Below are 27,350 nucleotides of genomic sequence, written 5' to 3'. Positions count from 1 at the left end.
ATAAACTTGCAGCACCTTACTTTTTATTTGTGTCAGATACTGTATTAGTGTGACCTTCTAATTACCATTGTCTTCTGGCTTAAGGCATTATGGTTTATTCCAAATCCAGTGGCTGTGGTTGGAGCTCATAGGTTTAAAAAACAAAGACTTCTTTATGAAAGTTTTGAGTGGAGTAAGATGCTAAGAAGCAACATTTACCAAGTAAATAAAATGTGCCGTCTGTGCTTTGAGCCTTAAGACCCTAGAAAATGAAGGGTTTTTTTCTCTGTTTTTTGCCTGCCTTGGGTCTTTGTTGCTGCGTGCGGGCTTTCTCTAGTTGCGGAAGGTCGGGGCTACTGTTCATCGTGGTACGCGGGCTTCTCATTGTGGTGGCTTCTCTTGTTGCGGAGCACGGGCTCCAGGGCTCAGTAGTTGTGGCGCACGGGCTTCAGTAATTGTGGCACGCGGGCTCTAGAGAGCAGGCTCAGTAGTTGTGGCACACAGGCTTAGTTGTTCGGTGACATGTGGGACCTTTCCGGACCAGGGATTGAACCCGTGTCCCCTGCATTGGCAGGCGGATTCTTAACCACTGCTCCACCAGGGAAGTCTGAAAATGAACTCTTGAATTTCCTAAGGGGAGAATTCTTCAGTGGGTTGGGAGCTGGGAAAGAAGGGCTTTTTTCATTACAGCCACACTTCTTGTTAGGCATTATAAAAACAAATTCCAAGCCAGGAGTCAGTGTAAAATGAAATAAAAAATTTAAAATAAGAACAACAAAAAAGTTGCCATGACAGATTAACTATATTAGATTTCATTTGATTTATTTTTAAGTTAATAGCTAGAACATGTAAAACGTATCAGTAAATGTAAGCTAGGAGAATAAGAATAAAAGTTTTGTTAAGATTCTAATTAAAAATACCTATAATAGGAGGGAGAATTGATAAAGTGTGGTAGGCAATTAAGGCGAAACATTATTTCTTGAAAGAGCAGGAATTCTCAGGGAGGGTTTAAGGAGATGGGATAACCCCTCACCCTTGTTTTGTCAGAACCTCTTGGTGGGGACTCTGGGCTATGTGAAAAATATATGTCAAGAAACCTTATCCCCCCACCCCCTGCCCAGAAAACAAACTATAGAAGGGAGACTTACAGAATCTTCTTGACTGGTAGGAATAAGCAGAACATATACTGAGAAAATATTGTGTGATGCAGGAGGGGTTGGGGGAAGCTTTGGGATATGAACATATGAATTAGAGAGATCAGAGATTCCTAGAAGGCATTTAGCATAGGATGTAAAGGGACAGGATTATGAGAGATAAAAGGGAAATCTTGTATAAGGAGATAGGTAACAATATGAGCTAACTGTCAAAACAGTTCTCTGAGTTGCCGTACAAGATGGGACCACCCCAGAGCCCCTGAGTGAGGGCGTTTCTTGCTGGGGGTGGATGACTCTTACAGCCCGTTTGGGGAACAGAGTTCGCTCCTTCCTGTCCTAACCCACTCTGATTGTAATTACTACGTAGAATTGTGGGGAAAATAAAGGCCAGTTAGAAATGACTATTTAACCTTAAATGTTTCATTCTTTGTTTTCATCAAACAATCGATAATCCAAAAAAATTGTTTCAGGGGAGTATCCATCGCCAAGGTCTGTAACAGGCGGAATCAAACGGTTTAACTTGAATCCTGTTATATGCTCTTGGAAGAGAAAGGGTTGAAAGTATGGGAAAAATATAAAGGACACCCTTATTCAGAGTTTAGGATCTTAACTGACAGGGAAGAACCATGGAGAAATCTTTTCTATAGTAATGAGCAATTCTGTGTTGAATCTTAAGTAACATCATATCACCGAGAGAGGGAGTGTAACTTAATCATATTAATGTAGGGTTCCTTAGCCTTTCCAGGTTTAGACTTCATTTCTTTCCATTTGCTTCAGTTTAAAAAGCAGCACCATGAATACTGGAGGATTTATAGAAGTTGGGTTGACATTTATGCCGCTGGCTTCCTTTAGACTTCTACTCTAATGCTAATGGTTCTCGAGCTTGATGCTCAGAAAAGAAGAAGAGGTGGAATTCTCCTAGCTTTTTTTCATATAGCTCTCAACGCAGAATTAACAACAACAATGAAAAATAAAAACGGTGAGTGTAGTTAGCTGAAAACTTTGTACACATTTGATTAGATGCTTAAATTTTTACATGAATGAAAAGTCAAAAGTGGGTGGTATGATGAGTTATTCTTTACTAAGGGGTTTTAACATCTCTGGTTAATTATTGACATTTCATGAGCATTGAGAAAGATGATTGCAATGATTGCAATGATTTCATACCACCCGTATGAAAATGCAAGTAAAACCAGAATGGGTGGGGAGCAGGTATTTTTCTGGTAGGGTTTTTGTTTGTTTGGTCTGGTAAATATCTCATTTTCTGTAGTCACGTGTTCATTTACAAATGATTTACAGTTTGCTAGTAGAGACTTTTAAAAAACGTTTACGTGTTAGGGCTACTGACATGGTAGATAAGTTCAATAAATAAGTACATCTGTAATTGATGAGAGTATGAAAATACAGTGCAAATTACAGTTAAATATACACATCAAGTCTTTGAACATATATCACACGTTGTAAGGAGTTTGGCATAGACAAACCAAATATCATACCGCTGTGGTCTGAATGTTTGTGACCCACCCCCACCAAAATTCATGTGTTGAAATCCTAACCCTCGAAGTGGTGGTACTGGTAGGTGGAGCCTTTGTGGGTGATTAGATCATGAGGGTGGAGTCCCCATGAATGGGATTAGTGCTCTTGTAAAAGAGATGCCACAGAGCTTCCTTGCCCTTTCGGCCATGTGAAGTCTGTGACCTGGAAGAGGGCCCTCACCCAACCATGCTGGTACGCTGATTTCGAACTTCCAGCCTCCAGAACGATGGGCAATAAATTTATGATGTTTATAAGCCACTCGGTCTGTGGTATTGTGTTACAGCAGCACAAACGGAGTAAGGCACACACTCAATGTTATTTCATTTATAACATTGGTGCTCTTAGCTTTGGGATATTTGGAGGTGAGAATCCTTTTGCAGTGAATATGTGTTCATACTATACTACTAGGGTTGTCAATTTAGAAAATTTTTCTTTCTAGTGTTCTGATTATACTGGTAAAATGAGGGACCTGTGACTGATCAGGTACTAGCAGAATGGAAAACACGTGTAAGAATACGAATGTCTGTTGTCATCATTATTATATTTCATAGACATTTATTGAGCACATGCTGTGTGGCGGGCACTGTGTTAGGTATGGGGACACCATGGTGGGGGGGAAATGTTTGTGTTTCCCACCCTCATGGGGCTCACATTCCTCTGGGGGAAGGAGATGTTCATTTAAATTGCAGCTGTAAAGGAGAGGGACATGATGCCATGTGAGCAGACTGGGGCGGGGGGGGTGGGGGGGGATTGCTCCCAGAAGGCTTCCCTGAGGAAGTGATGATTGACCTGAGAGCTGAGGGGCCTGAGCGTTACAGTGGGGGATGGAGGGGCGGGGTGGGAGTCGGGGGATAGCTTATGCAGAGGCCTTGTAGAGGGAGGGAACATGGCATCTTTAAGGGTCAGAAAGGCCACACTAGCTGGGGTGCAGCAAGCGAGGGCAAGTGCCACTTGAGGCTGGGGAGAGCAGGGCCCTCATCAGAGGACTAGGCAACCAGTGAAGGTTTAAGTTGGGAGTAGGTGAGGAGGTGGCATGACCAGAGACAGCTTTTAGAGCCAATCCCCTTGGAGTCCTCCAGTCTGTTCTCTACACTAAGGAGGCCAGTTTGGAGACAATTCAGAAAAGTGGTGGTAGCAGCTTGAGGAAAATGGATGTTTCTGAAAGCTGCTTAAGAAGGGGAAGGATATGGTGGCTTAGCAGGAGGGTGCAGAAAGCAAGTTATCGGGGACGGCTCCTAGGTTTCTGGCTGTCACATGGGGGGTGTACAGTGGTACCATTCACAGAAATGAAGAACCTGCAAGAGGACCAAGTTTAGAGATAAGGCCATGAGCTTGGTTTGAAATGTGTTTGAAATGCTGTGTGGTGCTGACAGCTAGGCAGTTGGCCATACATGTCAGGAGCTCAGAGAGGAGACCTGGGATGGAGATTAAAACTTGAGATTTTTCTGCATGTAAGTGGTAACCGAAGCCACAGGTATAGGTGAAATCACACAGGAAACAAGTAGAAGAGAGTCTGGGACTGAGGCTTAGGGAATTCTGCTCCTCAGTGTCTGGGCAGAAGAAGAAGTGTGATGTCATGGAAACACAGGGAAGAAAGTGTTTCAAGGAGAAAGTAGTCAGTGGCGTCTAATGTTGCTGAGATGTCAGGTGACACGAAGGCCACACATAGAAGTCATTGCTGACCTTAGCAATAGCTATTTCAGGGGAGCGACGAGGGTGGGGACAGGAATGAGGTGGGCTGAAGAGTGAGAGACCTGGGAAATGATGACAATATGGAAAAACCATTCTAGAACTTTGTCCTTAAAGGCGGGGGGGAGGGAGAGAGGGCAAGAGGCTATACTGGAAAAGAGATATAAAATTGAAGAAGAGGTGGTGGGTCTGTTGATTTTTTTTTTTTTTTTTTTTTTTTTTTTTTGCGGTACGCGGGCCTCTCACTGTTGTGGCCTCTCCCATTGCGGAGCACAGGCTCCTGACGCGCAGGCTCAGCGACCATGGCTCATGGGCCCAGCCACTCCACAGCATGTGGGATCTTCCCGGACCAGGGCACGAACCCGTGTCCCCTGCATCGGCAGGCGGACTCTCAACCACTGCGCCACCAGGGAAGCCTGATTCTTGTTTTTACTGGGAACTTGAGCCAGTTTAAAAGCCAATAGAAAGGTCTAGTTGAGGAGAGAATAAAGGATAATGGGGAAGAAAAGTTTCCCAAGAAGGCCAGAGAGGATGGCTCCAAAGTGCACAGGTTAGGTTGTCTTGAGATGGGAGGACAGGTGGGTAGTTTGAATGGTTGATAATATGATATTGAGACTTTTCATATGTTGGCTTCTATTTTTTGTGAAGTAGGATGGGGGTTATCTGTTGAGAGTGGGGCTGGATGGTTGGAGGTTTGAAAAGAGTAGGGGCAACTTGGAAATTTAATTGTGGAGCGTGAAAGGATTGGTTGGCGAGGGCAATGTGTTAGGAGTGCAGGGCAGAGTTGAGAGCTGTTTGATCCCACTGTAATTTCACACTCACCAGTATATGACTGGTATAAACTTTGGTATATGACTTTTTGCAACAGTGCTCCGACTGTGCTTGCCTTGTCACTGAGTAAATTGTTGGGCCTGTCCTCTGTTGGAGTTTCACCGGCTCTTGGCAGCGGAAAGGGGATGTGGGGTGTTAGAAAGACTGTTATTGAAATGATGTGCTCTAGGATCTAAGCTGATTAAAGAGGGAAGTAAAAAGAGAAAAGGGCTACTGAATTGAGGAAAAGCTGAGAGGCCAATGTAACCTGAGAATGTTGTAATACTGAGCACACTTGAAGGAAAGGTCAACAAGGAGAATTCTAGAAATGTTATTTTGGAGGCAGAAAAATGATGGGTAAGGGACAGTAAAAGTCCATGAATGGTTGAGGTGGCATGGAAGGGGTACCATTCCAGATGAAGATTAAGGGACTGAGTTGTTAAGGAAACCTGGGCCTTCTACATATATAGGAAGTCATTCAGGATAATGGCAGGGCTTGAGGACCATAAGTGAACCAGGACCAAAGTCTTTGAAAGGGAGGAGATGTTCAGGAGGTTGGAATATGATATCAGTGAGAAGAGGGAGAAGGTGGTATAACTGAATAGCAGGACCAAAGCACCCTGCGTGTTTATAGGAGGTGAGGGAAGGGAGGAGTAAGCCCTGAAGGGAACCATGAGAGCAAAGAGCCTGTAGGGCCACTCCTGACACTGAAGGATGAGGGCCTAGGCAGCCACTAGCTGAGAGGTTGCAGAAGAAGAGGGGTGTCTTCAAAGCAGGCCGAGGAGAGGCCAAGCATAGAGCACTGTTTTCTGGGTGGGGAGCCCAGTCCCAGGGGACCAGTGGAAGCATTTGGGAGGTAGAGGGGGTGATGGGCTGGGTCAGGTGGCTGGGAAGGAACGTTGGAGCATGACAGGGATAGTCCAGTGATGGAGGCTAGATCTCTGCAGTGGGGCTGCCTACATTTTGAGTGTTGACTAATGTGAAGGGGATGAGTTAGAGGCATAGGGCCTAGTGGCCAGAGAATGGTCTTGTTTCCCTGGGCTGGAGTGATGACAGGCCCAGAAGTTGCATGTCTTGCATGCTGCTGGAGGTGGTCGATGGTGGAAGGAGAAACAGTACTCCCGAGTGTGCACCCCATGCCAAGTACTGTTCTAAGCGCCCAGCGTTCTGTGGTTTATTCCCCATGTCAGCTTAGTACTGTCGTTATCTCCATTTTCCAGATGAAGAAACCAAGGTGCAGGTAAGGCAAGGCAAGTTACTTGCCCCAGGTCACACAGTGAACAAGTGGTGGAACTGAGGTTCAAACTCAAGACTGTAACAGAGCCTGTGTACTTCCCAACATGTCATACGTACTTAATATTTTCTTACACGCCTAACTTTGATTTTGTAAAACATAAGTGATAGACTGTTGAAAAGCTAGTGTAGTATTTAATACAAAATTATCTTTTTAGATGCCACAATTAAGTTCAGTCCTAGAATCCCAGAATCTTACTTTGCAAGTGCTCTAAAGGTTAGACTAGCGCCCAACCCCTTTGCAGACCAACCCTCCCTGTGGTCATTTTACCACTTCCATGACAGATGCTTGGGCACTTGTAAATTGTTAGAAAGGTCTTCCTTAAATTAAACTGAGCTCTTCCCTTTCTGTAATTTTTGCCCATTTGAGCCATTTAGAGTGGTGCAGAGTAAGTTCCCTCTTTCACTTTTCCACATGACAGTTCTTCAGATGTCCGAAGAATGCCCTTCAGTCCTCTCTAAGTAATCTTGTTCCCAAGCTGACATTACTCAGCCCTTCAACTCTTCATGATATGATATGGTTTCTAAAAATCACCATCTTAGTTACCCTGCTCTAAAGGTACTTTGACATGTGATTAATTCAGAGTAAAATGGGACTGATACGTGTCTTGATCTATACTCTCTGTAAGTGGTTCTGAGGTTTGTTTTTTGTTATTAGTATCTTCATTACATTATTATTTCTTGTTGGTTTGTGTAAATTAAAATGCTAATATTACGTGTGTGTGTGTGTGTGTGTGTGTGTGTGTGTGTGCGCGCGCGCATGTGCATGTGTTATATAGCTATTATGCTAAGTCCTATACTTGGGTATTGCCTTTTAAAAATTTATTCAGGTTTTTATCTTTCTGATTGGGATTCATTATTTTAGCTTCTGAAGATCATTTTGAAACCTGATTCTGTTAACTGATTATATTAGCTATCTTTCCCAGCTCTTTGTTATATGCAGATTGAGTAAACATATAAATATTTGTAAAAATATTACTGAAAGAGACCAAAAAGAGAGAACCTTATGGGATATCGCAGGAGATATTTCTCAAGTCTCTTTCAGATCATTGATCTAAATGCTCGTTCTAGTTTTTCAGCTAACTCTAGATTTACCTAATTTTGTTATCCGGCCACATTTCTTTGTGTTATTAATAAGGATCTCATGAGAAACTTTCAGAACTTTCCTGGAATCAAGTTGTTCTTCATTTGGTATTCTTCAATCTACAAGGATTTGGCAGTCAGTTAATTATGTGAGTAGGAAATAGGAAGGAGACCAGGATGACTGAGCTGTTCTAGATTAAAGGGGAGGAGGTGTTTGCGGATGATAGTGTCATCCTCTGAGATATGGAACCCTGGGGGGAGGACTGGTTTGGGGTTAAGTTCAGCTTGGGTCATGTAGAGCGTGTGGGCCTCCAGGATGCCCTTATGCAGCCACCCAGAGGGTAGCTGACCATCCAGGACTGGTACATTGGGAGATGGTGGGGTTTGGTTGCACACAATGTACACCATGTTGAATGTGTGGGGCATACACCCCAGCAGAGCCTATAATGTGCAGAGAAAGATTCTGGATTGGGGCGAGGGGAGGTAGTAACATTGCCATCATCAGGAGTTTATGCTTGATGGCCTCCATTTTTTGGTGAAATGGGAAGAAACCTCATCTATTGTAAGACAGGGAGAACTGGAGATTTGAGAGCAATGAATATTTGGAGTCAATGTGGGAAAAAGGAAAGGGATGGGAAAAGGACTGCTAAGCATGTGTAGGGCATTCTTCCTAGCTCCCCCTTCCTTGACAACCACATAAGACCTTTTCCCCCTGTATTTAAGGATTTTTACTGCTAATCGGTACAGCAGTGGTTCTTCCCTGGAAGTTGTATCAGAACGTGAAGGTTGTGTATGTGTATTGATGATTGGAGGTGACATTGGTGATTCCAACACACTCCCTAAGGAATCCCTTGTGCTACAAGGAGATAATGAACATGGGGAAATGAGAGTAAAGGTTGTATTCCCAGGTCAGTATTTCTAGAGTCACCTGGTGGAACTGAATCTTTAGGGGTTTCAACCTTAAAGCATCTTGTTGGGATTTTAATAGATGAGAAGATGTTCTCTTGGTTTAGCTTGAGTACCTTCAGATATCTCCTCAATGTTTAGACGTCTTCTCTGCTGGGTATTTATTCCCAGGAAAGCAGGGAGTGCCCCCCTTAGCACCATGAATTTACCACTTTATGTGGGAGTGATCAGTTTCTTGCTTCCTTACTAGCCCATGAGCATGTCTCCCATTTTGTATTCTGAGTCCCAGCACAGTGCCTGGTATGTGGCGGACTCATGACAGGTTATTGGGTGAACTGTTGGCTGAAGTAAAGACTGAATCAGTCTGGCTGGGCTGTTTCCAGTGGTCCTCCTTCTGGGAGTCCTCCTGGAGAAGGGCCCTCACAAGCTGGTGGTTAAGAGGCATCCTTCAAACCTTTTCATGGTTTTCTCTACCAAGAAACCAACTTGAATTAAAGTTTATGGAAACCATCTTGTGGGGAAAAGTACAAACATCCTTTGTATTCAGGAAGCCTCTGGAAGAGTTTCTTTGGTGTCCATAATTCCTGGGAATCAGGATGGGCTAATTAAATTTCATGTCTAGACACTCCCCTTGTAAATTGGCACAGAAATATTTCCCACTTCTGTTCTGGCTGCTGTGTTCTAGGATAGTATCCAAGCCTTCTGCCAGCTACTAGCCATATGTAGAGGTGTATGAACCAAGTCTAATACTTTTCTACTTTTACTGTGTATTCCTCTACTTAATAATCACTAAACTCTAAAAGGCCCTTAATTTGTGTCAGTAATGAGCATTATTTGTTTTTATCCATTTTCACCATTTTCTTGCCTGATTCAGTGAATGAACAGGGGCAGTTGCTTCCTACCGGCAGCTTTGGTTTTCTGGGAAAATTTTTTTTTAATTCCTTAGATTAGTCCCTGACTTGGCATGACTGATGAAGCAAGCAGCTGTTTAATATGAAGCAAAGCTGGGAGTAGAACAATTTAATTAGCTTCTGTCTGTTGAGCCTTTAAGGGAAGCCATAACTTGAGTATGTGGAGCTTTTTAGTTTTAAATGGAACATTTTTGCAAAGAGAGATTCTCAACATGTACCCCCCAAACTCTAGTTAACTGAAAGTCCGTTGAAAATATAAGATACCCAGTATAACAAAGACTTAATAAAAACTAAATTTTTTTAGGAATGAGGAATTTAATAGTGAATTGTTTGATTTTTTAATGTATTGCTTAAATTAACAATTCATAAAATGGATAATGTTGCATGATACCTACTATGTTTTATAACATAACTTTTAGCAAACATTCATGAAATAAATACTCATTGTATACATTGAATTTTAACTGAGGTAAATAAGCAGCTCTTGCCTAGCCACCCTCCGTAACCTCCAGGGAACACACAGAACCCTTCAGGACAAATCACCCTCACATTTAAGATTAGATTCTCCACTCACTACTGGTTACTGGTTTCATTGTCTTTGTTTATCTGCCCACCTGGCATGCAGATCCTTATTTGCTTAATCTTAGAAAAACATTTTCCTTTTTACATCTCACTTAGCAAACTACAGTGATGTTTAATTTATGTATAAAACTTACTTTTATGTATTATTTTGTTAATATTAAACCTAGGTTAAAAGACCAAGATAGGTTAAAATTAAATTTTGTAATGCCCAATAAACACATGTTGAATTAAAAACAATTAAATGAGCAATAAAGTTAATGGAATCTCACAGAGAAGAATTGTGATATCAATATTTTTACTGTGCACACACACCAGAAAAAAAGAATGAGGAAAGAATTCATTACAGACACATGAATTCTGTCAGAAGAGGCCCTGTGGGAGACTGATTCTTATTATGATATCCTGGTTGGAAGGGAATGAAGTGGGGTTATTGCTAGTGCAGTCAATGATGTGGTTTTTCTCTAGTGAATTGGCTTCAGTAGGTGACTTTATTTCTTCACATTAGGCAGCTGGAAATATGTATTGATTCATTTCCTTTTCATTTGAGGGTCAGCTCTATCAAAGATGGAGCCGTAAAAAAAAAAAAAAAGATGGAGCCGTAGAAATGCTGTATTTGCTGGATATGAGCAAATGCTTCAGTGTCTTTTTTTTTTTTTTTGGTCTGAATGTTCCTAAGATTTTTAGAAGCCAGATAAAGTTTAGCTCAATGAGATAGAAAACATACTTTGAATGTGTATATATGCATATTACCATTCTTTGCGCTAACGCTATCCTTAAAACTTGGAGCTCTTTTATAAAAATGTTTTCTTTTAGAGATAAAAATCCATGGAGGATTTTTGGTTCAAGGATATCTGTGATTGCAAAATATTTTTTTTAAAGTTAAATACTAAAAAAAAAAAAAAAAAAGTTAAATACTAATTTAAGCAGTAACAGTGGTATGATTATTTCCAAGATGGTATTATTCTCCTTAAACTTTAAATGTTTGTCACACTGTACAATTATTTTTTTTCTTATATAATTTGTTTTTGTTTTGCTATAGCAGATAATGTTAGTTCTATTCTTATTTTGGCTTAATTGTTTCTTAGAAATTATCTAACCAACTTTCTTTTATAGATGAGAAAATTGAGGCATAGAGAAATCAGGTGATTTGTCCTTAGTTTAATTAAAAATATTACTAAAAGAATACCTTCAGTTATAGTACTTGAAATTCCCTCTTAGTGGTAAACTCTAGACTTAGGTAATTTTGAGTATCATGATGTTAAATTTGTCTCCTGACATTTATAATATTGAAATCATTAAGATAATAGATCTTCCCCTCTTTTCAGTACAAATATGAGATACATGACAGATAGCTGGTAAAGTCTTAAAATTCATATTGTTTCCTTGTATTCTTACATTTGTGCGAAATTAAAATAAATCACTAAAAATACAACCACATACTCTTTTTAAATTAAAAATTAATTTAGGTGTATTATGAGCAATTTAAAGGATTTTATAGCCAACATTTCTCTTAACAGGTTGAAGAAGTATGGATACCAACACCATAGTGGTCATCAGCGCTGGTTTTACCAGCTTTTTCACCTTTCAGCTTCTTTTCCACTTTGTAAGTTATTGGTTTTCAGCAAAAGTTTCTCCAGGTTTTAATAATCTCAACTTCGAAAAGAAGATTGAATGGAACTCAAGGTAAAGCATACGAAATGTAAATGACTGATTAAAAAATACCTAGTCTTTTGAAATAAAATTATGCATTTAAAATATTTCCAAAAAGTCTTTTTCATTTAGGATCTAACAAAATCTTAGGTCAAATTTTTTTATTTGACATTAGGAATAAAAGGAAAGACAAGTAGATAGATCTCATACAAGAAAAAATTTTCAATTCTTATTCTGAAAGATGTTAGGAAAAATTTATTTAACTGTCTAGGGAAGTGTTAAGTAGACTCTGGCAGACTGTGGTGGAAGGCACTGTTTTGCATTCTCCTCTGAAATATTTATGATAACAAACACATGTTCTTTGGAAATGGTAACAGAAGTAACATTAGTTGGGGCTGTGAGTAGCCTATATATAGTATCAGGCTGGCTTAGCCCAACCTAGGACAGTTAAACACTACACACCGAAGAACCCGGTGCACGGTTAGCACATGTCTCTCTTTTAATGAACTTTTCATTTTAATTCATAGCCCTCCAGAATCTGTTCTTTTGTTATGTAATTCTAAAGTAAAAATTGCTTTTTAGATCTTTTAAACAAAAGAGTAAATGGAAAACGAATAAGACATCTAAGGATATAGAAACCTGCCAGAGTTTTAATTAGTTGGTTTGCGAATTTTTTGTGTATGTGCAACTCATTAATCTCTCACAAGGTTTCAAACACAGACGGACTCTGACTGCTTCACTTGCTTTAGAGCATTTCAGATGCCCAAACACCTCTGCATTTGCAAACCTCAGTGAATTAGAGCAGCTATGGGATACTGTTTATTGTTGAAGTTAATGCTAACTATAAAATGAACTCAGCAGATCTCCAAAATTGCTATAATTATTTTTTCATTGAAATTTCCTTTCGGAATTAAACACTTCTGCCAAAGTCTATTTATTTGAGAATGGTCATATGTGACCTGAAATGCCCTATCTATTTGAGCCAAATTGTTTTACAGGCATTCACTTTTGTAACTCAGACTGTGAAGAAGACTAGTTGTTTTCTTCTGCACCTTACACTGATTTGTCTGGTTCATGCATGTTATAGCTCTTCTTCCCAAGAGTGAGAATTATTTCTCCACATATTTTTGAAAAGTAAGAGGTATGATTCTTTTGTCTAAACAATAGCACAAAAGTATTGTTCAAATGTGGGATACAAAAGATACTAACCACTATTTTGTAAAACCATTTCTAACATGAAGATAGAATAGTTGGGAAAGAGAAGGAAAGGGATATGGAGGGGGACATTCATTTTCTACGACTAAATTTTGAACTGTTTTCATTTCCATTTCAACATGGTTAAGGTAGGTAAAGGCATTTGAATCTTGGCGAGCTGCAAGCCAAAGAAACAGGGAGGGTACAGATAGATAGAAGCAAAGGTAAAAATGAAATGAAATGATGCAATTGAGAAATACTTTGCATTATTCAGTCTTATTATTACTGCCATTCTATGAGACATGGAATCACCATTTGGGAAACTGAGTTCCCATTTGAAAAAGGAGTCTGGGATTATATGATTCATTATGCTATTCAAATACTATTATGCTATGCTATTTTCTCTCAAATTTACTCCTGTTTCCCACTCCAGCTTGCTTTACATGGGACTTAAAACTGTGAGGTGGAGAGTGCAAAGAAGGAAAAACAGTTGGCTGCTTTTTGAATACACATATATGTCTTGAAATCCAGATTCCAGTCTTAAAACAGACAGATCAACACAACCCACATTAATTCTCTCTAGTAATCAGGAAAGAGTCTCTGAACGATGAGTGGCTCAAATCGTCTAGTAGTAAAAGGACAGAAGGCAGAAAAGTTCTCCAGAAAATTCACACCTGAGAGTAACAGTTGAATTAATAAGTGAGAAAATCTTATACTTAATTGTTACTTTTTCTGCAAACATACATACTTATAGATGTTATTAACATTATATAATTAAATAAATTTCTTATTTCCACTTGCTTTCCTATGGCATGGAAAGTCCTTGTTGTGCTGAAATATTCCTAATTTTTAAATCTGCTTCTTCAAAATATAACCCTTTTGTCTGATTGAGCTATGTAATTTCTGTTGGTAATACTCATACTACTTGCGAGTGATTACATCAGTAATTTTAAAGTGCTATTCTAAAATTGTCATTACTTCCTTAAAAAAAAAGAAACCAACAAACATTCCTTTTTAACCTTCTTTAAACAAAATTGAAATATTTTATCTTGGTGTTTTTTTAAAGACCCTGAGGAATATACATTATGCTTTGCCAGGAATCTGATTTTAAAGAATGAAATATGAAATTTTCACTAACAGAAGTTTCTGAATGTATAGACTTTTAATACAGAATAGCATGTAAGCACAGGGTGTTTGTTTCTCCTCTTCATTATAGTGGGAGCTATTTGATCCAAGTAACATGTAACTTTTCTCTCGTGCATTATATGCCATTTCCATCAGCTGAGGGCTTGTAATTCTTCCCTTTTACCATATAGCATCTCAACAGAGTAGGGAATTTGAGGCCTGAGTATCAGGAACAAAAATTCAGATATTTTCCAAAAGGAAACTTTTTGATAGAAGGTTACTAAGCCAACAGGTTAGTAAAAGGTTATGCTTTTTCCTTTAATAGAATTTTTGAATGGCAACAGAAAGCTGGTTGTCTGATTATTTAGATGGCATGTTTTACTTGAGATCAAGGAACTTACATTTTTATCTTGCTATGTTCAAATGGAACACAGGTGTGCTTGGCGTGAAAATTCCAGACTTGTAAACCAGGTTAATTGGGTTAATTATCACACTTCAAAATGTATTTTGGTATTACAAAGGACTCAGTGCCTTTAAATTAGTGAGACTCTTTGAGCATTTAAAATATGATTTGATTTAATTTGATATGTTTACTTAGGACCACATCATATATTAGATCAAGTATATTGATTTTTCAAGTTACAATGAGACTTTTTAATATCAAACTTTGTATTGGTTGATATATTTCACTTACTTTTAAAGATTTGGATCATATTGTAGAGAGATTCATTGCATACCAATTAATTTCTAAAGAGAAAACTTTGCTATTCCTCTCATCCTTTGTTCTAATGAAGAGAAGAGAAACTTCATTACTCATAAACTTTTTCATTATGTGAGTAAGCATATAGTATCCTGTATACAGTTCTTTGAGTAGGATATCATAGAACTTGCATATTGGTTAAGTCATTAAATTTTTAGCAAGATATGTTCATAGAAACTGATGTTTTTCAACTAAAAGTTATTCCTTCTATAAAGAAAATGCCACGTGGATCATGTGAACATTTTGTTTTCACTTGGGCATTTCTTTTAAAAACAGATTTTTTCTGAAAAAATTCATGGTCCTCCATTTTTCTATTTAGAAGTGATTTCATAATAATGATGAGACACTAATAATAGCCACCTTAGCTTTCTCACAGATTTGTTACAAGAATCAAGTACAATAATGTGTGTATTAAAACTGAAATTTCCAAGGGAATACATTTTCATTTCATGATCCATTCCAATTCTGATCCATGAATATGGAGTTCATGGAGTTAAGGAGTTAAGGCTATATGGAGTTAAGGCTAGTAGATTTGGAAGTCATTCCTAACTGATTGGAGCAGGAACTAATCCCGCAGTGATGCTGCTGGGGATGGAGCAGGGTGCAGGGTAGTGTGCTTACCAAATGCCATCTGTTTGCACAAAACTCTGTCAACTGGTTCATCAGATATGCTTCTGCTTTAGACCCTTTAATCAATAAGTGATTCATCATTTGTCTAGCAGGAAATTGTAGACCTGGGCATCTTTCTTGTTATTGATTCCAAAGTAAAGTTGTGGCCCTTGGATTTCTAAATAGCAATTTTGTATTATATTCTCAGATGTACTCCAATCCTATATTTAAATGCTTCCACATTTAACTTCTTCAGAGTGTTAAATGACTTGCCAGAATTAGTTAAAATTTATTGCACAGATTCTAAAATCTTTGTGTCTATTTCATCTCATTGCAGGGTAGTGTCTACGTGTCATTCTTTGGTGGTTGGGGTTATTGGCTTGTACATATTCTTGTTTGATGAGGCTACTATTGCTGATCCACTTTGGTAAGCTGTTTCTTTCCAATATAGTCAATTTGATTTATGTTTTGATTTTAATTATTAATAAGAACATCTCTTTACTTTAAAACAAAACATATTGATGGTGTATGGTTTGTTAAAATGCTTGTGTTCAGACATATTTCAGCAAGGTGCATTAGAATGATTTATTTTAGATTTAATACAAATAATGAGGGCATTTTGCATTAGTATTGCAATTATTATCCAAAACAGGGAGAATATGATTATTATGTAAGCGTTCATACCGTGTTAGTGAGTGAAATCAAGTTATTGTGAACACTGTTCTGAGTAAAAATAAGTTATTATTGAGATCGGATAGTCAGATAGATAGGATAGACTTAGTCTTTAAATTTATGTTTGACCCATCATTTGATATCAAAGATAGGAAAATGAGAATTATAGATGTCCATGTGAGAGGAATTTAGTACCACATGAGATGATTTGAAGCACGAGTAATAATTATGTTTAGCCATAACACGATAATTTGTAAGATGATTCTTTTTTAAGAATTTAAATGTCATTCCAATGAAAGAAGTTTTACAAACTGTACTTCCTGGCATTATATGAGAAGACTTAGTTCAGTTTAGTTTGAGGGATTGGGAGTGTTTTGAAAAAGCACTGCACAGGGATGTGATAGACGTGGGTTCTGAGGGATGTGGGGTAATTTGACCAGGTCTTTTGACCATCTCTATTTGACTGCAATGATGTTGTTTTTTATTCATAAATATGGAATTATGCTGGTCAGAGTTATACCAGTATTCATACATTTTCACTGAGAAGATATTTTTCAAAGTGAATTAATTTAGTGAATTTCATTCCTTGACCAAGTTTTAATGTGCTCTACCTAAACAATTGCTACTTTTTTTTCATATTTTTATTTTACCCACATGATTGTCAACAGAACCAGTTGTTTTGGGAAGTAAATTTTATAACAAAGATTTGATTCGTTGACCAATTTGTCCTTATCAAATTTTTACCTATTATATTTTTTGATATTTTAACATTTTCTTAGATACCATAACTTATTCCAGGTCCAATTTTCCTGGATCATATTTACAGATCAAAATTTGTAAAGAAGACGTGACTTCTACTAAATATTTCCACTTGTAGTTTACCTGTTGTCAGTTTTATTTTATGTTCATTTTACCAGTAGTTCACATTAAAAGTCAGATAAAGGACTGATCATTTGTATCTGTTTCTTGGAGCCAAGAGCATGAGCAGGGCCAAAGTGTAGGATCTTGATATGTGTAAGGGTCGAAACAGCAGGATTAAATTGTTCTGTTCCGATCAATTTCTAACTTGTGATAACAGGCAAATCTCTCCAGTCCTCAGTAAAGTGAGGGTAACAGTATAGTGCCTCTAAATCAGGGGCAGGCTAGATGATTTCTTGAGGCTATTTGAGTCTCTGATTCAGAATAAGGAATCAAAACAACAACAACCAGCATCTGGAATTCCATTTGAGTCCTTTCACAAACAAATCATATGAGAACACACTTATAAAATGTTGTCTTTTGGTAATATTATTTTCATAAAACTTTGGGCTTAAGTATAAGCAATTATGATTATTGCAGTTTGAAGCATTATAGCTAACACAGTACCTTGTGCAAATGACAAGTTACCATTTGAGCACCTATAGAGAACATTTAAATTATATTTAAATCTCAATAGAAAAAAAAGTAGCTGTCATCTATAACCATGTGCTAAAAAAAGGAACCTGTTTTTTAATATTTATAGGGGTGATCCATCTCTTGTGAAAGTGAATATTGCTATTGCTTCAGGCTACCTCATTTCTGGTATGTGATATGTTGTTCACTGTCTGTTTCTTTTTAGACTACTTATGGAATTATGCAAAGAATACATACATAGTCTATGCTTTTAGTTTATTTATTTAAGAAGCAACTTTTAGGATCCATACTGAGGGAAAAAAATATCTGCTGTAATGGTAGAACATGAAACATTTTTCATGTTGGCTCTCTGGTTCTCAAAGATCAGAGCTGCAGAGTGGGGCCTCAGTTAGGCCTGGATTTTTTTTTTTTTTTTTTTTACTAGTGATGGTTCCTTTTTGGACTAAAGAGTTGCTCAGGTGCAATTACCATGACGCTAAGGAAGTTTAAGCCTCAGGGTCCTCACTTGCAAGGGCCCTTGAAATGTGCTCCCATGGTCATGGTTTTGTATTGTTTTGGTAAGACTTGCAAAAGTAAGGTATTTTAGTCATAATCAGTTAAGATCATGGACTCTTTCTACTTCATATTTCCCTCTGTCATATTTTCTCTCATGTTGGATGAGGTTGGAATAACCTTTTACACAACGAGAGAGAGGGGAAGTTAAGTTGAGAATATGCCATTTAAACTGCTCTTTGAAAAGACATTTTGGACTGTCTCAATAAAACGAGAAATAAGAGATCTCTGATTTGGACATTTATGCAAGGAACCCTATTTTGTAATTTTCAAATTTAATAAACAGCTGAAAGAAAATCCAAATAAAAATAATGGACTATGAAACAAAAGTGATAAAGATGAGTGATGGACTCGGTAGAAAATTTTCTGCCATCAAGAAGTGAATTGTAAAAAAAAAATTAGATTAAACTAAAACACAGTAATTTATTAAGAGGAAAAGATACATTTGGGATAGAAATAATGAATAGGCTATTGGATTATTCAACGGCCCAATTAAAAGAAGAGTGTATCTTGTGGACATATTGGGAAAAGATTTGCTCTTTGGCACAAAATGCTGTCATTGACAAGGTTAACACAAAATTTATAATATGCCTCATACACTGGTTAATGAGTATTGTCAATTCAGAGAGTAGTTACTACCCAGGAAATCTTGTATGAAAGAAACTTGATAAAGATTTTCCCAAATAAGGTAATAATTCAAAACACTTAAAAATAAGTTATGAACTGAAACAAACTTTCTAAACCAAGCTGAATGAAAGGTGAATTCTTTTATTCTCTCTATAGAAAATATTATAAGATCATTATCATATGAATTGGTGACCAAAGAATATACAGCCAAATATAGGAAAAATGTATCTAGAGAAACATATCAGGCAGTTAATTACTAATAGTTTTAAATTTTCTTGATTTCCACATTTGTGGTATTTTTTCCTCTCCTTAAAATTTATAATCTGATGATTTCTTTTACCTTTATATATATTCACATCTAGTTTTGTATTAGTAATTTTTATTTTTTATAAAAGAAGCTCCTCATGCTATAAGCTCCAAACCCACAAAACCTGAATCAGACTCTGGTTTCCATCCATGATTGCCATTTGTTTCCAGGTTTAAATTTCATGTTTAACCATTTGGTAAAGAAAATACTTGTGTTCACAGTTTGAGATGTTTCTGTTTTATTAAATGAAACAATTTTCTGAATTGTGGTATTGATTTAGAATTTAAAGAAAAATGGATGCCTTGAGCTCTTTTTTAAGATATCTTTTTAATAGTTATAGTTCTTCGTGTTTGGGTTTTTTTTTTTTTTTGCTATTTTGATATTTAACCTCATTCTATGTTAACTTTAAATTTTTTTGCTGAATTTGTGTTATACACGAGTTAGTCGTTTTATACCTTTTCTGAGATCATCTTATCTGATTGAGTTATTATAGTGACAAAAATCAGTAATTTAGCCTTATTTTAAAATTATTTTTATTCTGTAATATTTTCATTTTATTTAACCCTTGTAACAAGTTAATTTGTTTATACTTTCAACAAATACGTTACATTACCTAGCTATACACCTGGCACTGTGCTGGATGCCCACACTTGGTCCTCTTCCTAGAGAAGTCCCAGTAGTGTAGGGGAGACAGTTATCTGGAAGCACATACTTCGTGGTAAAAGGGGTAGTTGAGCTCCTGATGTACGAGACGAGTGCTGTGGGCTCAGAGTGGACTGTGATGTGATGTCAGGAGAAAGTTAAATACACTTGAAAAACAATGAAGCTTTCTTCCTGTGTAATATCTTATTTTTCCTTGTTACAGATCTGTTGATTCTCATTTGGTATTGGAAAGTGATTGGTGACAAGTATTTTATAATTCACCATTGTACAGCGCTGTATGCATACTACTTTGTACTGGTGAGTGCCAGGATTTACAGTGGTCTGACAAGCAGACAAGATTGGGAGTAACGACTCAAGGGTGAAGATAAATCTAAACATACAATTCTTAATTTATAAAGATCAACCCCAAATGCATTCAGGAATCACTCTTGTGATGTTATCCTGTGTATTAACAAAAATAATAGCTTTACTTACGCATTTGTATTAGTGCGTCTATTTGGATTCACACACTTTGAGAAAGTCAGATGACCCCAATTTCCTGAATGTTCACTCAAAACCTTTAGGATTATGTGGCTACTGATATTTGTCTGTCTTTCTAGATGCATGTATGTTTTATCAGCCGGAGCTAGATGTAGATTCCTGTATAACCAGCTGAAGTATCTCTTTTCTGTTTAATTTCATATACCGTTCCACGTACAAGCATAGTTACACTTGAGTACGCTAGAGCAGGGGGGGAGGGGGAGGGGGAGGGGGGAGTCTTGTTCAGAGGCTTCATCAGAACTTCCAGACTGAGCTAATAGAGGATCCAGCAAATCTGGGGCACTAGTGCATATTAACTTTTATTTCTAACATTATTTTAATACATTATACATTTGTAAATTAGCAATTTTATATCCCTTGCATCTTTGTTAGGTTTCTTCTCAATCAATTATTTTTCAACCTATATAGACCACCAAACCCAAGATAGATACTGGGAAATAATAGACGTATGTAAACTCGAATAGTATAAATTTTATGTAATACATGTGGTATACCATTCCATGTTTTTCCTGTTTTAAAACATAAATGTAACCACTGGCTTTTTTTTTTCTTATTTGGTATTACTAAAATCTGTATATTACTGGACATTTGTGACGATTTTGAGGGCTTTTAAAAAACTCATACAAATGTGTATTAATAATATTCTTCTATTTTTCTTTATATTGCCCCACACAAGGATAGCTGGTGAATAAGACATCAGATTACATTATTTCTGCAAGAATACATCAGATTATATTATTTCTGCAAGAAGCATCTCTTTATATCACCCATTTAAAGTTATAAGTCTAAATAATTAATGTAAATGTTTTAAAAACTATGCTGGTTTTAATGTTATAAATAAGTAGGTATTTATAGGATCCCAGTAGGGATCCATAATCACTTTATTCTTCTGAAGAAATAGGCTGTTTTTACTGGCATTTCCTACTGTTTATTTCCTTGTCTTCCTTTTTAGATTTTAATACATTATAGGTAGTTATAACATATAGACGTCTACCTTTTACAGGTCTTAGCACTTTGTTTCCTGAACACTTTTGCTAAAGAGACGTGGAAACTGACTAACAAAATATTGGTAGACTCAGGGAAGAATGTGTGTGGGTACTCGTGTGAGTTTAATATCCTGCTGCAGGTTAGAAGTATGGTCTCTAAACATGAGTCACAAATAATCATTGTGCTATGAAAAGAATATAAGCTGGTGAAAGATAACAGGTCATTTACATGCATTTGTAAATGTGACTAGTAAGAACTGCTGTTCTTTCTCGGCCACTGAAGTCACAGGCCTGGCAAATGGCTGCTGTGCATGGAATGGCAAGTTGAATATTTCATTATGTGGGAGGAATACTGTTTTCTCTTTGGACTTTTATGCCTTTATAAAATGTTAGTGAAGTGAATGCTGGATTTTTAAAAAAGAAATTAACTGCTGCCTTATTTAGTAAAGTTGATAAGAAAATCAACTGCAATTTTTTCAAGAGATGGTTGCTTTTTTGATATGTCTTCCTTTGTTCTATTGTATGAAATAAATGAATGGTATGAAAGAAAAGTATCTAATTAAAGTGAATCTATTCATAGGGAAACAAAATAGAAACAAAATTGATGAAATAAATATTTATAGATGTAGAGATCCTATGTCGTTTATAGATCTTACATTTACTATTTGAATATAAGAAAATTTTTTCCCATGCAATGAATTCCCAGGTTACTTTGTGCATTTTAAGTAAGGCTAACAAAATACCAACAGCAAGTACTACTACTATTATTATTTTGTATAAACTTTCTGAAATTCTTATCCCTTACGCAATGAGAACTGACATTTGGAAAGCACTTCGACTTGATACTTCTGCAACTATTTAAGCTGTTTGTAGTAAGCTTTTTTTCTTAAAAGATTTTCTAACTGGAACTAATTAAAAGTTAAAGTGAAGAATAGAGGCTAATTACCTGTAGGTTTTAAATGTACGCCCTACTGAATAGTTGAATGTAAATAACAACTTTACCTTATCTGACGTAACAAAAGTAAGTCTTTTTTTTTTTTTTAATTTTTTTGCGGTATGCGGACCTCTCACTGTTGTGGCCTCTCCCGTTGCGGAGCACAGGCTCCGGACGCGCAGGCTCAGCGGCCATGGCTCACGGGCCCAGCCGCTCCGCGGCATGTGGGATCCTCCCGGACCGGGGCATGAACCCGTGTCCCCTGCATTGGCAGGCGGACTCTCAACCACTGCGCCACCAGGGAAGCCCTTTTTTTTTTTTTTTTCCAAGTAAGAGTCTTTTGAACTTAGGGTATTGTAGGTTGTAAATAAGTTATATAATGTCTTGATCCTCTCTCTTATATATTTACTGGAGTTTTAAAATTATCTCATGGAATAATTTAGAGCTTAAGAAATCTTCTCTTCTGCCTACATAGAAAGGTAAAAATCCTACAGCTTTTTTCTTGATATTCAGCTTTCATCCCTTGGGCAGGATACTCATTATCAGGGAAAATATGACAGGTTAATCTCTTATCATAAAGGAAGTGACACATTTAGGCTTTAATGTTCTATGTTTAGGGATAAACCATCCTCTTTTGTTCTCCCTTTCTGACATCTTGGATAACGTTAGTTTTCTCCTGTATTCCTTGTGAATCACCTCCTCTCCCCAATCAAACCACATCTTTAGATACTGAGTTATAGTATATTTGGAAAACTTTTAAACTTGACAAGAAAATCACTGAGTCTCTGCCTACTTTGCCAACTCTTCTGCATCTTTCCATTACCCTAGGATCTAATCATTAAACCATTCTGCTGCAATTTAAGAAGAAAATTTGGTTTCAAATGCCTCTTGTTACATTTATTTAAGGGTATTAGTATTAGTTGTGATACTTTGAAGGTGAAGATTTTTGATTTTTGTTTAATATTTTACCCCAGTTATCTGTGTTTTAAAAACCTTTTGCAAACAATTGTGTATGAAGTGGTACTAAAAAATGAGATTCATTATGTAAGATAAAGTAAAGTTGTAATTTATGTCAGGAGACAAGAAGTAGAAAAATACTGGTCTTATGTTTAGTCTAAACAAAAATTTCCACAGTGCTGTGAAACAAATGCCATGACTCACTAACATTTTATCATTAACAGTGTTAAAAAAGAAAAACTACTGTTTTAAGGTGAGTTAAATAGTGGTGCATGTTCTCAGTTACACTTAAATAATGTATTTCCTTTTTTTCTCCCATTAAGATAGCCTTAAAGAAAAATTTTAGGTAACTATAGTGGCTGTTACAGCAACATTTTAAGATAACAAAATTTCAAAAATTAACTTTTCTGTAGACTAGGTAGGTATTAAAAATAGGTACTTAATATAGCTCACTAAAGCAAGATTCACTAGTAAGGTCTTTGTGATTTCTATTTCCCACTAAATTTATATATAATAAGACATCTTAAGTATTTAAATCAAACAAAAATATTTTTAGAAGTTGTATAATATGTTAGATAATTTTTTTTCCTACTGAAATAAAAGATTGATAGCTTTCTTATACAGTAATGAATGATAGACTAGCAGAAGTAAGTCTTAGAAATTGTTTTATTAGTATTTCTATAGCTCGCTTATACAAATCTATATAAAAGCGCTATGATACAGTTAGTTTATTACTTTTACTACTAACTGAGGGATTAGCCATGGTAAAAATATTAAGTGCTCAGTTTTTTATTCATAAAATATGTGTTCTATGTGTGTGTATATGTAAAGGTACATACATATTCCATATAGGTATGTGTGTTTTTGGTTTTGGAATTCGTTTCAGTATTTCATTTTTAATATAGAATACCCGATGTGAGCATTTCTTTCCCGTATTTCACGAACATAACAAACCTCCTCTAAGGCCTTCCTCAGTTTCGGTAAGGAGGGATTCTTCTCTTTCTTCCTGGTTCTGTGTTTACTGCTTCATGCTCTTTTGTGGGCACAGAGCATCTCCTCAGATATGCATAGTGGGATTACCTTAGCAGAGCTGTGTCCCTTCCTTTCTCTAAGCTGGCCTGATTTTTTGAAACCTATTTCCCTTTAATAACCAGGAAAGAAAACAGTTCATGTATTGGACTTGATGTGTGATAATAAAATAGGTGTCAACGAAGAGGATTGCCATGTCCACCCTAGTCGATATTTTGTTCTTAATTAGGTTTTTTAAAAAGAAATCTTATATGATTCTTCTTACATGAGGTAACTAAAGTAGTCAAATTCCTAGAGACAGAAAATAAGATAGGGGCTGGATGAAGGGGGTGTTGGGAAGTTACTGTTTATGGGTAAGAGTTTCAGTTGGGAATATAAAGAAGTTCTGGAGGTGGATAGGTGATAGCAGCACAACAACATGAATGTACTTAATGCCACTGAACTGTACACTTAAAAGTGGTTAAAAGGGTAAATTTTGTGTTATGTATGTTTTACCACAATAAAATAAAGTTTAAAATATGCAAGCTTATCAATTAACTGAAGCAAGGTTAGGAAGAGGAGCTAATAATATGTTGGATGATGTATTACATTTTTTAAAGTTTCAGGCTGGAATAATAAGCTGAAACAAATAGATGGAACCGAATAGTGATGCATGTCAAGTTTTGCACTTGGACTTGACAATGTATAAAAAGAGAGGAATGACTGGGAAGTGGCAGATGACCACAGTTGTAGTTGTACCAATAGCACGTCACATCTGCTAAAAAAGAAAGCTGTTTTTAAATGTTTACTCTATTAGGGGAGGTACAGTATCCAGTTCAAACAAATTACAGTTTCCTAGTTAGACCATACTCACAGCATCTGGAGTCTCTAAAATTGCATATGTTCTGGGGCGAGCTGCCAGATAACTGTAGAGGGGAGATTAGATTAGGTGGCTATTGCCCTGGGATAAACAACTGAAGGACCCAGAGAGGTCAGCTTAGAAAAGATAAGTTGTAGGACAACTACATGGCTTTGAAATGTCCTTGGAAATGTGAAAGGACTGTTAAGTGGAAGAGGAAGTAGACTTACTCTGATTTAATTCAGACGTTGGAATTAGGACCAATGGGGATGGTAAAGAGAGGTAGGGGAGACTGCTGTTTTACAAAAGAGACATTCCCAGTGAATAGATTATAACAACAGCCTTTTAAAGTGGTTCTTTTTACCATAAGATATCTTCAAGCAGATAGATATAATAAGTAGAAGCTTTAGGTCGGAGCTTATACTAAATCGTCTTTAAAGTTCTATAAGTCTGAGATTCTGTGATTCAACTGTTTTGATGAAATGATTGGATTTAGTTCTAATACTGGAGAGCTAGGCAATGGGCAAGTAAGAATAAGCTACGTTTTGTCACCAAGTTCTTAAGTAACCCAGGGAGGAAGGGGTGAAAGCAGCTGGTCTGCAGATCCATTTACTTCCTTGGGAGAAAGGGAGGGGAAGAAAAGAAGGCAAGTGACCCAGGTCTAATCTCCTTGTCGACAGGACCTTTGGGTAAATAGGGTATGTACCGACATTTGTTAGGAGAAAGAGGTCTTAACTCTGGAATGCTCTTAGCCTGTTCCTGGCTAAGGATTCCCTCTAGTAAAGAGAACCCAGGCTCTGTGAGGCCTGGCTCTTTGGAGAATGTCATGTAGTCTGTACAGTTGTTTGGAGGTATAAAATGAAGATGTTTTATAAGATAAACTCTCACTGCATGTGAGGAACTTGGTGAACCTCACCTAGTAGAGCCTTCACATCTTCTGGGCCAGTGCTGCTTGTTCAACACAGGAAGGACCTGGCTTGCCAACTGCCCTTCACGTCCCAAGCCTCTCTCTACTTCCTCTGAATTATCTGATAGCCTCTATCCTTGTAGTAGTTAGTAATGCTTAATTCTAGGTAAGATCACTGTTTCACATGAGCCAGATTGGGCAATCCAATCCGGTCCTGTGTGTTAGCTCAAACCTTCAACTCTGTCTTATAAGTAAATAATCAAAAACCTTGAATGATTAAACTTAGGCAAAGAGTAATTAAATATAGGGTAGATTTTGTTCCCAAATCTCATTTCTAGATTCATGGTGCTCTGAAAGGGTTTCCCATGGAAATGTCCTAAGATTATGGGTCAGTCTAAATAGCCTAGAAAAAGTACCTCATAATTGCTACAGTAGAACATAGTCACATTTTTATATAAACCCCAGTGCCCATAACTTACCTCACACCAATTACGTAGCCCTAGTGGTGGGAAAGTGTGCCCATCCCACTCCAAGCCATTGATAGTGGCACGGTATTTAGTATCATGCTAGCAGTAGTAGGTGCATAATAATTTTATTTATCTTTCTCCCTCACCTTCTAAATTCCTGACCCTAGCCACTCTTGGCTGTTAGAAAATTAAATGTCCTGTGATAAGAAAATCCAGATTTTCATAATCACTGGCTGAAAGGAAAATTTTCTTTTAAGCTCTGGAAGGGATCAGACAAATCTTATTTTGTTTTCCCTCATAGAGTCATGCAGAGGCCATGGCCAGTATGAATTTTACTATAGGCAAAGCTCCTTAAAGATAGATGGCAGAAGTGGAAACACCACATTGACCAGAGTCAGTTGTGAGTTTTGCCATAATTTACTAACAGTAAAGTATCAAAATGTATAATTTATTAGAGCTGAATTAAACCTGTCCTCTTACTAGTGTCTATCTCACTTGTATTTTAGTAGGTTTTGTTGGTGGGGTAAGGATAAGGTAACAAGGAATTATTCATAACCTGAATCTTATCTAATGGCCACCTGTGCCTGTGGAAGCCTGTGCCACACGTGATGCTGACTCTCACGGGTGAACTGGATTAAACAGGTCGAGAGTCATTGGTGTGCAGGATCAGAGACTATGGAAGCCAGGCTACTGACGCATAGTTCACTGGCTCGCAGTGGTTTTGAACTGAGGAGGTGGTGGTGGGGAGAGGTAAGGAATTAAGGATATGATAGCTACCTAATTCAGTCCCGCAGGTTCCGAGATTTAACTATGGGAAACTATCTTTAAAAATTCAAGTAACACATCACCCAGTGACAACGCTGTAATGCTATAGCAATTTAGAAAATGGAAAGATGAATGTGTTAATTTCCATTATTTTTTTTTGTCTGAATATGCATGTTTATAAAAAAATTCTGAGTTTGTAGACATACAGGGCTTAGTAAGTATAACGTTTTCTAGGTCTGAGTCTCCAGAGATAACTACTGACAATACTTATGTATATTCTTGCAGTTTATATAAATTGTTTGGGAATTTTCATATATATATATATATATTTGTGTTTCTTTAAAATTTTCCAAGAGAGCTTTTGAGGTAGATGAGACTTAGTCTTCCAAAACAAAAGATAAAAGCATGTTTAGATCAGCAGATAAAAGTAGGG

General features: G+C 37.1%; 1 protein-coding gene across 1 annotated transcript in view; it reads left to right on the top strand.

The window, feature by feature from the left end:
• LOC309819477 (TLC domain-containing protein 4-like) overlaps window positions 1-27,350 on the top strand; it is a 64,448-nt gene that overhangs the window by 9,280 nt on the left and 27,818 nt on the right. Inside the window, exons 2-5 of the mRNA XM_082649639.1 lie at window positions 11,461-11,626; window positions 15,619-15,708; window positions 17,455-17,513; window positions 19,697-19,791. Coding sequence (XP_082505765.1) covers window positions 11,472-11,626; window positions 15,619-15,708; window positions 17,455-17,513; window positions 19,697-19,791 — 399 coding nt within the window. The 5' untranslated portion in view covers window positions 11,461-11,471. The remainder of the gene's footprint in view (window positions 1-11,460; window positions 11,627-15,618; window positions 15,709-17,454; window positions 17,514-19,696; window positions 19,792-27,350) is intronic.

This window comes from Grampus griseus (assembly GCF_964374135.1).
Source record: "Grampus griseus genome assembly, chromosome: 1".
Lineage (NCBI taxonomy): Eukaryota > Metazoa > Chordata > Mammalia > Artiodactyla > Delphinidae > Grampus > Grampus griseus.
This window is presented reverse-complemented; position numbering and strand designations above follow the sequence as displayed.